Consider the following 15,584-nt stretch of genomic DNA (forward strand, 5'->3'; position numbering starts at 1 on the left):
TGCAATAAAGCAAAGTATGGATGGTTAAGACCAAGTGTGCCTTTATTAATTTGTACCCAGAAACACTTTATTGTGTTCTTTTATATTTGTAATAATTTTTCAGTTTTGGGGTTTCCCTGGGAAACAGTCTCTTTTCTAACTTTTTATACCTTTTAACTTCTTTCATCTAATGTTAAATAACAATGTTAACAAATTATGATAATAGTGGACATCATTGTGTTCCTGTGCTTAGTGGGAATCTTTTATTTCCCATTAGTCAGCATTCTCTGACATTGGTATTGAGAGAGATGGTTTTCGTTGTTGCTTTTAACCTCATGTTAAGGAGTTGACTATATGACTTTTCTTAGATCTGATAATGAATGGTGAAATGTATCAGCAGATGCCTAGTATTGAACTGTCCTGAATTCATGGACTAAATTTTTCTGCTTGGACGTGATGTATTCCTATAATGCATTACTAAATTTGGTTTGCGCTTTTCATTTTGAGGATTTTTTTTATCTCTATGCATACATGAGATTTTTCTGTAGTTTTCTCTTTAATGGCATCAATATTATGTGTGCTTTGTAAAAAAAAAATTAGAAACTTTCCTTTTCTTGTGTTTTGGAGCCATTAAAATTTCATAGCAGTTAGGTTTCTTTTGGGTTGCAAGAGCTCTTTGATGACTTTTTCTGTTTCCTCTGTAGTTAGTGGTCTGGTTAAGATTTCTACCTCTTGTGAAATTAATTTTGATAAATAATACTTTCCTAGAAAATCATCCATTTTATCCAGGTTCTCACGTGTATTTGCAAAGAGATGAACAAAACAATGTCTTTGGATTATTTTAACTTCCTCTATTTTGTACACTTCTCTCTTTTTATTATTTAAAAATTTTTTTAAAAGATTATATTTATTTATTTGACACAGAGAGACAGACAGCCAGCGAGAGAGGGAACACAAGCAGGGGGAGTGGGAGAGGAAGAAGCAGGCTCCCAGCAGAGGAGCCTGATGTGGGGCTCGATCCCAGAACGCCAGGATCATGCCCTGAGCCGAAGGCAGACGCCTAACTACTGCACCACCCAGGCGCCCCGTCACTTCTCTCTTTTTAAAATTAAGTTAGTTGGATGGTTTATGTATTTTCCAAAGAACCAGCTCTTGGGTTTATTTATTGGTTAATCATTTTTCTGATTTTTAATTGGTTATTTTCTGCTTATGTCCTTACTGTTTCCATCTTGTGCTTTCCTTAGATGGTCCCTATACTGTGAATTTTTTTCTTAGTACTTTTGTTTGCTGTGAATTTTCCTGATTACTGCTTTAGCTGCATGTTGTAGGTTCTCAAATATAGTATTTTCATTGTCATTATTTTATGCAGTTTTATTTTTGGTTCCCTCTTTGATCAAGAGACAGTTTAGAAATTCAGGTAATAGGACCTTTTTGTTTTCTGATGTAATTAATTCCTAATTTTTTTTTTGCCTTTTGACTATTATTGGCTGTGATTTTTTTGATTTTGAATATTTATTGGAATTTTCTTTGTGGCCTAATATTTACTTAGGTTTTTGTAAAGTGTTCTGTGGGTACTTTGGGTATATTCTGCTTTCAGGATGCTTTTGATAGGCTATAAATGATATCTATCATTAATTATGTATTTCTACTTAGTTCTTCTGTTTCCTGTAGTTTTTGTTTCATGAGTGGTGATGCATTGTTTTTTGGGGCAATTCATAATGTTAGCTCTTCATCATGGAATACATCCTTTATCATCAATAAAGTAAAACAGCTGTTACACTTCCATGAAGTATACATAGGGCTATTTAGGTGGTATTTTTACTGGTCTTAGAAACTATTGATTTATTGGGGTGCCTGGGTGGCTCAGCTGGTTAAGTGTCTGCCTTTGGCTCAGGTCATGATCCCAGAGCCCTGGGATTGATCCCCACATCAGCTCCCTGCTCAGTGGGGAACCTGGTTCTCCCTCCCCCACTGCCTGCCACTCTGCCTGCTTGTGCTCTCTGTCAAATAAATGAATAACGTCTTAGAAAAAAAAAATAAAAGAAACTACTGATTTATTCTTTTTTTTTATTACATTTTCTCTCTCTGAGGTCACACTCTTTCACTAGTTACATACTGTGTTGTTTCTGTTTAGTCCCCTTACAGGTATCTGGGGTATTTTTCCCTCTGTTGCTCCCTAGATTTTTTTTTTCCCCTAATTACAAAGTGTCATCAGTAGATATGTGCTCAATATAGAAAACCTGCAAAGCAAATAGCACAAAAGAAAAAACCAAAAGCCCCACATTGTAAACCCATCATTCAGATAAAACCACCATTGTAAGAGTATGTCTTGCCCCTATTTGTTTCCATATTCACACAGACCTACTCCCTTCTTCCAAATTCTCGGGGCCCATTAGATCTTGTTTCTGCAGGTTAGTGGCTCAAGTTTAGATTTTCCATTTTTGCTCTCTGTGAAACAGTGCTGCTCAGGACAAATCTGACTGAATAAGCAGTATTCCAGCTGAATTGAAAGAAGAAATTAATGCATAAAGAAAAGCTTACTGGGTTATTGAAATGCTCCTCAGTATGAATCTGTGTACTGTTGACCTCTGTTGTTGGCCTTCTGTCTTCAGCCAAATATGCTGATGTGCAGGAGCCAGTAATAAGGGGGCTTAGTTTTGTAAACACAGAGCTTGTGGACAGTGATAGTTCCTGAAAATAGTATCTCTGGTTAATTCTCAGACTTGAAACTGAAAGTAAGGTCTCAAACTCAGTTCAGTGTTCAAAACCATGTTCTTCACTAAAAATAAGAGTCTAAACATTCAAATAAAAATCTACATTTTGTGTATACTTTACTGGTAAAGTACTTGGCAAATGGTTTACTTTCTTCTAAGTTCTATATATAGATAGATATTTTATTTTTTAATTTTATTTTTTTATTTTTTTAAGGTTTTATTCATTTGAGAGAGTGAGTGGGAGAGAGCATGAGGTGCAGATGGGGCAGATGGAGGGGAAGAGGCAGACTCCTGAGCAGGAAGCCTGAAACAGTGCTTCAATCCCAGGACCCTACCCTGAGATCATGACCTGAGCCAAAGGTAGACGCCCAACTTACTGAGCTACCCTGAGCACTTTTAAGTTATATTTTTACCAACTCTTGTTGAGCTCTCGCTGTGTCTCAGGCAGTATGTAAAGATATATCTATATGTATATATCTATATAAAATTTTTTAAAACATCATATTCATTTGAGGTTATTATTTTATATGTGATTAGGAAAATGGTTTCCAGACTTGGATTTCATGAGTTGCTAAAATTTAAAAAGGGGGATGGGATTAACATGGTTGCCAACTTTTTATTTCCTCACTAAAGGACATCTTTTAAAAGTTACTGTGGGGGCGCCTGGCTGGCTCAGTTAAGACTTTAGCTCAGGTCATGATCTCAGGGGTCCTGGGATTGAGCCCTGCATCGGGCTCTGTGCTCACTGGGAGAGTGTGCTTGTCCCTCACCCTCTCCTTCTGCCTGTCCTCTTGGGGTACTCTCTCTCTGTCTCTCTTTCAAATAGATAAAATCTTAAAAAAAAAAAAAAAGCTATTGTGTATGGTAAATGATGATACCACTTATTCTGAATATTGAATATTTAATTTGGGAACATAAATATTTTTGCTTTTCTTTATTCTACGGTTACAGATTCATGGTATGTTTAGAGTTGGCTGATTATTCAGTCTACTACCCTTTTATTGTACTGTTGAAGGAACAGAGACCCCAAAATGTCTCTGAGATCTATGAGAAAATAAAGCTTTTTCTGATGAATATAGTATAGCGTTGTATTGACATACTAACAGCCATTACATGTGTGATTGTCATATACATGTTGGTATGAATGCTAGTTGCATGGGTGTTAACTTTGGTTTTAGACTTGAAATTTGATGATTCCCAGAGCCATCTTTTCTGTAAGAGAATTTCCTGGATTAATTTGTATCTGCGGAAATTCCTGATTGCAGCTCTTGTTGCAGTATAATGTGTGACTGTGATAGCTTACTGAGATATTAAATTGCTGTGTATTAGGAAACTTTGTAAGAATGTAATTTCATGTTATAGGAATTTAATGGTATAAGAAAGGGAAGAAAGAAAATGAGACCATCAATACAGTTGCCGTGGGCTTTTCTTCCCCTGGTGAAAGGGCCTGCTCCTTGGCAGGATGTTGTTGGCATTCTCTTGGTCTGCTACCCTCCTCACCTTGCTCTTTTTCCATTCCTTATCCCATCTCTTCTGTTTCTTGCACTCTAGCTCCTCCTCTCCCTGCAGGTCTGTTCTTGTTAGGTGTTTCCCCATCTCTTTTTGTACTTGAATGTCTTTAATTACATTTGAATTTTAAGTTACGGGCTTTTCTTTCTGTAGCATTTGAATTGAAGTGGCACTGAACTGGCAAAATAGAACATTGCCGTTAAGTTCCTTGGTGCTTCAGGGACGTCTACATTTTATTAGTGTAAAAGCTTATGAGTTAAGAATGCATGCATGCAAAAAAAAAGAATGCATTCTGTTCTTATTTCTACTTAATACTTTTCCTTTAATACATGCATTCATATATATTAGTAGAAATTTATGATTACTTAGGAATTTTTTTCCCCCTGTGAGCACTTACAGTTTTACATTGGGGGCAAATGTATTTTTTTTAGTCTTGTTTTGTGTACATTTTTTACATGTTAAGTAATTCAGTCCAACTTGTAAAAACGTTTTAAAACTTGTACTTGGTGCACCTGGGTGGCTCAGTCTGTTCAGTGTCTGACTCTTGGTTTTGGCTCAGATCGTGATTGAGATCCAGTCCCATGTTGGGCTCTGCACTCAGTGGGGAGTCTGCTTGAGATTCTCTGTCTCCCTCTCCCCTTCCCCACCACGCATGCTCACACTCACTCTCTCAAATAAATAAATCTTTAATTAAAGAACCTTATACTTATTTTTCCATTTGTTTTTAATAATCATTTTTAATTGCATTACAACTTATCTTTTGAGTTTTCTATAATTTATTTAATCCTTTCCCCATAATTGAACACTTAGATTATAAAAAGGTATTATATGAAATGGTTATAATTAAATAAAATATAGAAAGTTGATAAGGAAATACAAATATGTATATGTTTCTCACTTGATTTTTCCAGGAAAAAAAAACTGACCCTAAGTAACTTTTAAAATGCTATTGGTCTTTGAGAGACAGTGAAGTTTTACGGCATAGCAGACATTAGAAAATCTTTACTGTAAGTGACCAAATATGGATTTCTTACATTCATAAGGTTTGTGGAAAACATGAGTTGCGTTCAGTGAACTATTTTAATTTTTAAAGAAGCCCCCTAGAAAACTACATTTTATCAGCTCTGTTGAGGCATATTTTTAAAGAATTTACATCCTTTTATTTAATAATAGGGGTGTACTATATTTTAATTCTCACTTATTTTTTTTAATAGAAATTTTTGCCTTGTTGCAGATAATATTTAACATGGGGGATTAAGAGGGGAGTTTTTTATTTGCATTTGCCTAACTAATGAATAATGATGTTGAACATCATCTCATGTGCTTCTTGGTTATTTGTATGTCTTCTTTGGAGAATTGACTATTCATATTCTTTTGCCCATTTTCTAGTTGGGTTATTTGTCTTTTTATTATTGAGTTGTGGTGTTATTTATGTATTTTAGATAAATCCCCTTATCAGATACATCACTCGTTAATATATTTTTCTCCTATTCTGTGGGTTGTCTTTTGGTTGAGCCTTTTTAAAAAAGCCATTAAGAATCCATTTAGGGACACCTCGCTGACTCAGTCAGTAGAGCATGCGACTCTTGATTTCAGGGTCGTGAGTTCAAGCCCCATGTTGGGCGTAGAGCCTACTTAAAAAAAAAAAAATCCATTTAAAGTTGGTGAAACTTCTTAAAATATTTGTGATGTTAGCTTCTGGGGATTGTTTGCAAAATTTTTTTTTTCAAAGATTTTATTTATTTAACAGAGAGAGATAGCCAGTGAGAGAGGGAACACAAGCAGGGGAGTGGGAAAGGAAGAAGCAGGCTCCCAGAGGAGGAACCCGATGTGGGACTCGGTCCCGGAACGCCGGGATCACGCCCTGAGCCGAAGGCAGACGCTTAAGGACTGCGCTACCCAGGCGCCCCTAAAGAAATTATTAAATAAATATCTGTTTGCCATAGAATGTTCAGAAATCGTAGAAAAATGTTATGAATTATTCCCATTCCTACCACCTAGAAGCAGCCACTTTTTATTTTATTCATTTTTTTAAAAGATTTTGTTTTTAAATAATCTCTACACCCACTGTGGGGCTCAGATCTACAACCCTGAGATTAAGAGTTGAACGCTGTATGGACTGAGCCAGTCAGGTGCCCCTATATAATACTTTCTATCCTTTATAGTCCCTAGTAGCTAGATTACTTTTCTGTTCCTATAGTTTTGCCTATTTTTTACTCCTATAGTTTGTTGTAAGTAGAATCATATATGTAACCTTTAGAGCCTGGCTTCTTTCACTTAAAATGATGCATTTGAGATTTGTGGTGGTGTTGTATCATACACCATGTACAATTCATTCATTTATTTATTTTTAAGATTTTATTTATTTATTTTGGAGAGAGTGACAGAGAAAGAAAGAGTGAGGGGGATGATTAGAGGGAGGGAGACAAGCAGACTCCATGCTGAATGTAGAGCCCAACGGGGAGCTCAACGCGGGGCTTGATCTCAGGACCCTGAAATCAAGTTGGATGCTCAACTAACTGAGCCATCTAGGTGCCCCCGTCAATTCATCCATTTAAAGTGTATAGGGGTACCTGGATGGTTCAGTCGGAAGAGCGTGAGACTCTTGATTTCAGGGTCGTGAGTTCAAGCCTCATGTTGGAGAGTAGAAATTACTTAAATAAATAAAACTTAAAAGAAATCAGCTTGTTAATTTCTTTTAAAAAAATCCTGTGCAGATTTTAATTCTGTTTTGAATAATTTTCACAAGATAGGTACAATATACTTTTCCTTTTTTTGTTTTTTTAACTTTTGGAGGAAAATGGATTATTTTCAGTGTGATTGCCTTCCAGTGTATTGTAATGCAGGCTAATAGACAACAGACCATAAATTCATACAGCTACCTGGAATTTTTTTCCCTCTTCCAGTTTTTTTTCCTTGCTTACATTTTTAAGTTAGAGATATAAACACCCTATCAAGGGCTATAGACTGACTTTTAGGTTGAAGAGCTCAGATTATTTGTGTAAGATGGGACTTCATACCTACTTTTATAGGGGCTGAAAATGCAAAGATGTGTGGTTTATGTTTTTTTCTTCATTAAAAAAATTTTTTTTTTTAGATTTTATTTATTTGAGAGAGAGAGTGAGAGCATGAGCACAAATGAGGGGAGGCAGAGGGAGAAGCAGACTCCCCGCTGAGTAGGGACCTGACGCCGGGCTCGATCCCAGAGTCCTGGGATCATGGCCTGAGCCGAAGCCAATGCTCAACCGACTGAGCCACCCAGGCGCCTACCCCTTCCTTCACTTAAAAAATTTTTATACTAATTAAACAGTATAGAAGATTATATGTCATTCATTCCCCACTTACTGTTAGAGTTAGTTCAGCAAAAGGTCTATATTTGCATAACTGAATAAAATGAGATATTTTTCTTAATCCGTTATTAACAGATTTGTAGTTTGTATCAAAAAGGTATGTGTTTGTAATATTTTCCTTTTGATAGTCCACATATAAATTGGTCAATGACTAGTATGTTACTCTTCTCATATATATACACACACACATTTATCTTTTTATTATTTATTTTTTTAAAAAAGATTTTATTTATTTATTTGTCAGAGAGGGACTGGGCAAGCTGGGGGAGTGGCAGGCAGAGGGAGAAGCAGGCTCCCTGCTGAGCAAGGAGCCCGATATAAGACTCGATCCCAGGACCATGACCTGAGCTGAAGGCAGACGCTTAACCGACTGAGCCACCCAGGTGTCTCCACGTGCACATTTTTAGAATGTGCAGATTTTAGAAATGTTTAACTTTTCTCTAGAAAACTAATATCTCCTCCTTTCTCCTTTCTTTTTTGAGATTTTGGGACTGAGAAGTTTGAGGACTGTATTCTGGTTTCTTTTTTGTAGTCTCAATTTTCTCATAATGATTTGTTTATATATCCTCAGAACATAGTGTGCCTAAAAATATTTCTTTGTTTTTTAGGTTCTAAATGGCTTCTAAGAAGTTGGGTGCAGATTTTCATGGTAAGTGAACTGTTAGATATCATGATTTAAGTTATGATTTGATCAGAGGATTTGAAATCACTTAACGTTGTTTAAGTAAGTGCCCCTTTTTGTTTATTTAAGTGAGGAGCTTGAGAAAAAGTTGTACAACAGTGTAGCATATACATTCCAGTGGATTTCAGGTAAATTAATATTAAAGTATTGAAATGAATAGTTAAATTTTAGAAGCTCTGTGGTTATTGTACTTGAAACCACCAGAGATGATAGGGAGCCTACTGATTTTTATTGTTCTTCAGCAGTATTTTGAAGTAGTTACATTCCCTTTCTTACTCTCTGGTCATAGCTCTTTGTCATCTCAGGTGTGAAAAACTCTAAACCTTTAGTTAATAATGTTTTGTTTTAGTGTCCATCCCTGTTGTCCTCTCTCCCTGCCTCACAGTGGATAGGAAATAATTACTACAAATAAACTGTGAACAGTAATTACAGAAATGTTAGTAAGAGTAATGACAATTTTGCATTTGAAACGAATAGTTTATCATTCTTTTCTAAGATACGACCTTTCAAAATTGAATACATTAATAAACTTTATTATCGCATTTGGGAGGAATGGAGGTGCCTAAGAAGTTAAAGTTAGGTTCTCTTTTCATACAGTAGAAGATAAGAATTAAATACCAGAAATATCCAAACAATACAGTTATTTTAAAAGGGTTTTTGGGGGCACCTGGGTGGCTTAGTCAGTTAAGCGTCAGACTCTTGATATCTGCTTAGGTCACGATCTCAGGGTTGTGAGATCGAGCCCTGCTTTGGGCTTTGTACTGGGTGTGGAGCCTGCTTAAGATTGTCTCTCTCCTTCTCCCTCTACTTCCCTCTGCCCCCCCCTTAAAAAAAATGAGGTTTTTAAAGCTAATCTTCCATTTTAAAAATCATGTCACTGTAAGAATGATTTGCCAGACCGCTTGGCAACATATCTTGGTATGCCCTTCTGCTTGCTTGATCAGGCTGCAGCAGCGGTCGCTGGGGTTCTAACTTGCTTATATGTTTTCTATAATAGTTTAGTATTTTGAATTATCATTGTGTATATGCTTACATATATCAGTTGTATGTGTTTTAACTCCTATTGGAGTTACGTCAGTAACACTCTGGAATTTGGATTCTTTATAGCAGGTCAGGCATCATATCTGCCAGGTAAGCTATCTCCTGTTGTCGAAGGATTATTAGACAGTACTTTCAAAGTATTCAAATGATAGAGGTAGATCTGAAGTTGCCTCTGGATCACTTTTTTAAGGAAAAAGAGGACAGAGCAAAGGACAGAGGAAAGACCTGGGGAGAGAAAATAGCAAACAAGAAAAATGTAAACTTATTTCGAAAGATAAGCTATATATCTTGACTCTTTGGGAAGTCCTTTTTGACTGGAGTGAAAATGTGATGGACCCCAGGGTATGTGTTCCAGCTTTATAAACAGTTCAGAGAGAAGATTTTAATTTTGAAGTTATCTGATTAATAACTTTTTTTTTTTTTAGAAATTCCTTCATCTCCTTACATTCCTCACCAAAATTTTGTTAAGTGGTAAAACATTCTACCTGAGTAAAATTTGAGAAAAGATTTCCTTCCTTCCTTCCATCCTTCCTTCCTTCCTTCCTTCCTTCCTTCCTTTTTTTTTTTTTTTTTAAGGTGGGGCTTGAACTCACAACCCTGAGATCAAGACCTGAGGTGAGATCAAGAGTCAGATGCTTAACCAACTGAGCCACCCAGGTGCCCCAAGAAAAGATTTTTTTTCTTTCCCTTTTCAGCTTCTTCTGCTTTAAACTGCTGAGCTCCTCCTTGAATTTCTATAGCTTTAGAGTTTTTAGAGTAAAGAATCTTATTTTTAGATATTATGTAGTTTAAGGAATAGAAATTAAAGGAAATAGGCAAAAAAAAGATTGGGGGAAAATAGCAATCTTGTTGGCATCTGAGTGCAGGAAATCAAGTTCAGCCTGGTCTTACAGGGCTGAAATTAGAAAGCCAGGAAGCTAAGGCTCTTACTCCCTCCATCTCTCCGGAAGCTACATAGCCTTTCCTTACTGCTTTTCTCAGAGGGTGTGCTCCATTTTTATTCTTCTGTTTATAGACTTGCTTTCTTGGCCTACTTGTGTAGAGTGCATAGGGTAAAAAATGGCCACCCTCCCATGATGGTGCTGCTTACTACTTGATCTTTCAGTTTAAGTGGCTAGCATCATATAGTTTAAAGTTTTTCTATCTTTTGGCCAAGGGAATATCTGATTGGTACAGCCTAACTTATAGGCCTGTGGATTGATTCTTCCTAAGGTAGGTATTATCTGACTGGCCCATCGGGGTTAGTGGGTGTATGTGTGTGTATAATTCTTCCAAGGCATTTGGGGTGTGGACAAGGAAGTAACATCTGCCCTTGTGACTGAATATTAAATTGCTTTTATTCTTTTTAAATATTTGGGCTGACTAGCTCCTGTGCTATGACCTTCAAGTTCATTTTTTTTTTTTAAGATTTTATTTATTTATTTGTCAGAGAGAGAGCACGTGCGCACACTGAACTAGGACCCCAGTGGGACTCAGTCCCAGGACCCTGGGATCATGACCTGAGCTGAAGGCAGACGCTTAACCAACTGAGCCACCCAGGTGTCCCTCAAGTTCATTTTTTTCAACTAAGGATGAACTTCTACTGTCATTAATAACTACATATCCCCAAGGAACAGAATAAGAGAATATAAGCAATTAATCTTCAAAGACTTTTAAAAATATTGTTCTTGTATTATATTATGTAAATTGCAAACCCTTGGCTCAGTTTAAATTAGGCCTTTCTGGGAATCTGGTGTTTTAAAATGTTAATTCTCTTTAGCTTTTAGCTTATTTTCTACTTCATCTAAGAAAAAAGTTATTTTCCAGAAGTGACTTTTTATTTTTTATTTTTATTTATTTATATATTTATTTATTTATCAGAGAGAGAGAGAGCGCACTAGCAGGGGAAGCTTCAGGCAGAGGGAGAAGCAGGCTCCCTGCTGAGCAGGAAGCCCGATGTTGGACTCAGTCCCAGGACCCTGGGATCATGACCTGAGCTGAAGGCAGATACTTAACCAACTGAGCCACCCAGGCGCGCCAAGAGAGACTCTTAAGCAGGCTCCAGACTCAGTGCGGCGCTTGATCTCATGACCCTGAGATGATGACCTGACCTGAAATCAAGAGTCAGTCGCCTAATTGACTGAGCCACCCAGGTGCCCCCAGAAGTGTGTGTGTGGTTTTTTTTTTAGGAGTTTATTTGAGAGCGAGAGAGAGCATGAGCCAGGGGGAGGGGCAGAGGGAGAGGAAAAGCAGACTCCCTGCTGAGCAGAGAGCCCTATTCGGGGCTTAATCCCAGGACCCCAAGATCATGACCTGAGCCAAAGGCAGATGCTTAACCTACTGAGCCACCCAGGTGCCCCAGTTTTTAAAAAGTGGGTTTTTAAAAACGTTTCAACAGGGGTGCCTGGGTGGCTCAGTTGATTAAGTGTCTGCTTTCGGCTCAGGTCATGATCTTGGGGTCCTGGGATCAAGTCCTGCCTGGGGCTCCCCACTTAGCAGGAAGTCTGCTTCTCTCTCTCCCTCTACCCCTCCCCCCTGCTTGTGCTCACTCTCTCTTGCTCTATCTCAAATAAATAAAATTGAAAAAAAAAGTTTCACCAACTTCTTTTAATATCTGAGAAAATGCCTTGAGATTCTAATTTAGGAAAAAAACAAGTCTGTATAATCAGATAAAACTATTTAATAAAACTAAACTCTTTCCTTTGAAAGGCCAGACTGTCCTATTTATGAGCATTGAGCTAGCTAACTTCTAAGGGAGGTTCATTTTACCCTTGGTTTAATTTCTCCTAGGATATTGAAATACTTTTCCTGCTGAGTGATAGATAAAGATGTTTTATTTTAAATTGTTTTTAAATTTGATCTGTTACTGCTTTACAGTGTAATGTAAAGAAGTTGGGCATCATTTAATCATTGCTCCCCTCCCCCCACCGTCTTTCAAGACTTTCTCTTTGTTTTCAGCATTGTTACTATGATGTGCCTTGGTGTGATATTCTGTGTATTTTTCCTGCTTGAAGTTAGCTAAACTTCTTGGATCTTTGGGTTGATATCTTTTATCACTCTGAGAAAATTTGCAGCCATTATTTCTTTTCACATTTCTTCTGCCCCATTATTTCTCTCTTATCCTTGTGAGACTCTAATCATACACGTATTAGGCTGTTTGATATTGTCCTAAATATCTCTTAAGGTTCTGTTCCATTTTTTTCTTTCTTTCTTTTTTTTTAACCCATGTGTTTCAATACGATTAATTTCTTTTGATCTACCCTCGGGTTTTCTGGTTCTTACCTCTGCTAAGAGGTAATGATTGTCAGGATAGCCTGGTAATGAACTGTCAAAAATTGTCTTCTCTGATACTGCATTTTTCATTTCTAGCATTGTTGCTTTGTCTCTTTATATTTCTGTCTCTTTTTGAAATTCCTCATGTGCTCACACATGTTCATCTTTTCCATTAGATCCTTTAATATATTTATTATAGTTATTTTAAACCTTTCTCATAATTTCAGTATCTTTGCTATCCCTCAGTTTGGGTCTGATGACGATCCCTCTCTTAATGATGGATCACATTTTCTTGCTTCTTTGTGTGTTTTATTTTTGATTGAATGCCAGCCATTGTATATTAAAAAGCTGATTTTGTAGGTTATCTGGCTTTTGTTGTTAGGGTGTGAGTAACATTTTCTTGTGACTTCACATCCTATAGCAGATATCTGTAAAATTTTATGTGTGTCTGTCTACATGTATGTCTTTTTGTCCATCTAAGTTTTATTTATCTTTCGTTTCTGTATCTATTCATCTGTCTAACTTAATTTTATCTATCTATCTATTTATTTATTTAAGAGCAGTGGGGTGCACGCACCGGCAGGGGAAGGGGCAGAGTGAGAGGGAGAGACTCTTAGGCAGACTCTCCACTGAGCACAGAGTCCCACATGAGGCTCAGTCTCACAACCCTGAGATCATGACCTGAGCTGAAATCAAGAGTTGGATGCTTAACCTACTGAGCCACCCAGGTGCCCCTTATCTAAGTTTAAAGCCAACTTAATGGCTTTAAGGTAGTGATACTTAGTCATGGAATTGTATTTTTCACTAAATTTTAAGTTTGGTCTTTACTGTTATTCTTTTGCAAAAACTTCGATTTGAATCCTCAATTTGAATTCACAGTAAAACCTGAATTAAGCATAATCTAGTTTCTACCCTCCATTAAGAATTCATCTCTCCTCTTCCCCGAAATTGTAACTTTTATTCAGGAAAACATGCAGATGACAAAATTATAAGCATATCAGCAATTCAGAAAGAAAGAAATCACAACGAAGCTTTCCCAGAATTTATCCTGAGATATTACATTTTCAGCCCAGTCTGTTCCACTGTGGCATAATGCAGAGTAATGTGCAGAACTGTGCCAGCGCCACAGCCACAGTCATCAGAGATGTACTTACTTTCTTTTTTGAAACTGAACTTAAGAAAGTGGGGTCAGACATTTTAGAAAGATACTCAATAATGAAGACTGAAACTAAAAAGTATTTGGGGTAAGCTGGAAATTTGTTAGTCACAGTGTTTAATTCTCTGGGCCGTGCAGTTAATTGAGTTTTATTAAATCTATTTAAAAAATAAGGTGTATTGAGAAACAAGAGAAATTGATGTCTTTAATGTATATTTTGATATTTTGGATAAAAATGAATAATTTTTAAGGCATAGTCAGTTATATTTGCAAAATGTATTCTTTTTTTTTTTTTTTAAAGATTTTATTTATTTATTCGACAGAGATAGAGACAGCCAGCGAGAGAGGGAACACAAGCAGGGGGAGTGGGAGAGGAAGAAGCAGGCTCATAGCGGAGGAGCCTGATGTGGGGCTCGATCCCATAACGCCGGGATCACGCCCTGAGCCGAAGGCAGACGCTTAACCGCTGTGCCACCCAGGCGCCCCAGCAAAATGTATTCTTTATAATCCTCATAGCATCATCATTAATTATACTACGGTAGTCCCTGTCCATTCAAAAGGTTGCTTGCCTTGTTGCCATCTCTTTAAATGACCTTTTTTTAAAAAAGATTTTATTTATTTATTTCTTTTTTAAAGATTTTATTTTTAAGTAATCCCTACAGTCAGTGTGAGGCTCGAATTCCCAGCTCCAAGATCAAGAGTCATGTGCTCCACCCACTGAGCCATCCAGGTGCCCCTAAAAGATTTTTTTTTTTAAGAGAGAGAAAGAGCGTGCACCAGGAGGTAGGGTGGGGTGGGGAGGGACAGACGGAGAGGGTGAGAGAGGATCCCAAGCAGCCTCCATGCCCGGTGTGGAGCCCTGTGGGAGCTCTATCTCATGACCTGGAGATCATGACCTGAGCCTAAATCACGAGTTGGATACTTAACTGACTGAGCAACCCTAAACGATTTTTTAGTTTTAAGTAATCTCTACAGTCAGGAGTCCCATGCTTTACGAACTGAGCCAGCCAGGTGCCCCTAAATGCCTTTTTGCCCTTTATTCCTACCCCCTCTCCCCAATAATCGCATAACTGTTGGCTCATTCCCTACTAACAAAGTTTAAAAGACTAAGACCAGGGAAGGTTAGAGGATGTGCCAAATCACCTTGGCATTAACTTTTTGTTAGTGAAATGAAATTGCTATTTAAAAGCAGAAACCTGTAATTGGTGTTAAGGAAGGGAAACAGCAGTTGTTTAAAGGTATAATACTTGATCTGTCTGTTCCTAAGCCAGGGGCTACTTCGGTTTACAGAACAGAAGTCATCAGTGTATACAGCACTGTCAGTTTCCTAACTGAAAGGTGGGCAAGGAAACTGAACACCCCTTGAAAGATATTCTCATTTGGCTCAGCTATCTTAAGTATGTTATTTTTTGTAGATAATTTTCTCCCTCAGTTCCCATCACCATTCTACAGAACTGTTCATTTAAGAAAATTTTGTTAGTTTTAGTGTGGGTGGTTGGGTTTTCTTATATTTGTATGCCATATATATTTGTGTTATTATGGGTAGGATTTTTTCAGTGTGTGTGCATGTGTGTGTTATAATTAACCTATTTTGAATGAATAAACATTCTGAAACAAAAGACTTAATTTTGTGATTGTTAACTTGACTGTAAACCTTTCCAGTGCTTCTTAGAAAATGCTAGTTTCAGCTTTGTCTCCTATCAGGACACTAGCTAAAGTTAAAATCTAACTTTCAGTAGAATTTGAGCACCTGTTTTCATGGAAGACAGATAATTTTTTTTTTAAATTAGAACTTTGCTTTTAATTTATATAATATAAAGAATTTTTAAGTGAGAGGTTTTAGCGTTGTAACCAGTACTTGGTTTTTTTGGCAAGCTGTGATGATACCTGATACTTTGGTG

The 15,584-nt window shown here is 37.1% G+C and overlaps 1 protein-coding gene across 1 annotated transcript in view; it reads left to right on the forward strand.

Moving 5' to 3' along the window:
- Positions 1 to 15,584, forward strand: part of UBAP1 (ubiquitin associated protein 1) — a 52,205-nt gene that overhangs the window by 18,043 nt on the left and 18,578 nt on the right. Inside the window, exon 2 of the mRNA XM_008695129.2 lies at positions 8,161 to 8,201. Within this exon, the coding sequence (XP_008693351.1) occupies positions 8,168 to 8,201 (34 nt within the window). The 5' untranslated portion in view covers positions 8,161 to 8,167. The remainder of the gene's footprint in view (positions 1 to 8,160; positions 8,202 to 15,584) is intronic.

The sequence above is a fragment of the Ursus maritimus genome, unplaced genomic scaffold (assembly GCF_017311325.1).
Source record: "Ursus maritimus isolate PB19 unplaced genomic scaffold, ASM1731132v1 scaffold_17, whole genome shotgun sequence".
Taxonomy (NCBI): Eukaryota; Metazoa; Chordata; class Mammalia; order Carnivora; family Ursidae; genus Ursus; species Ursus maritimus.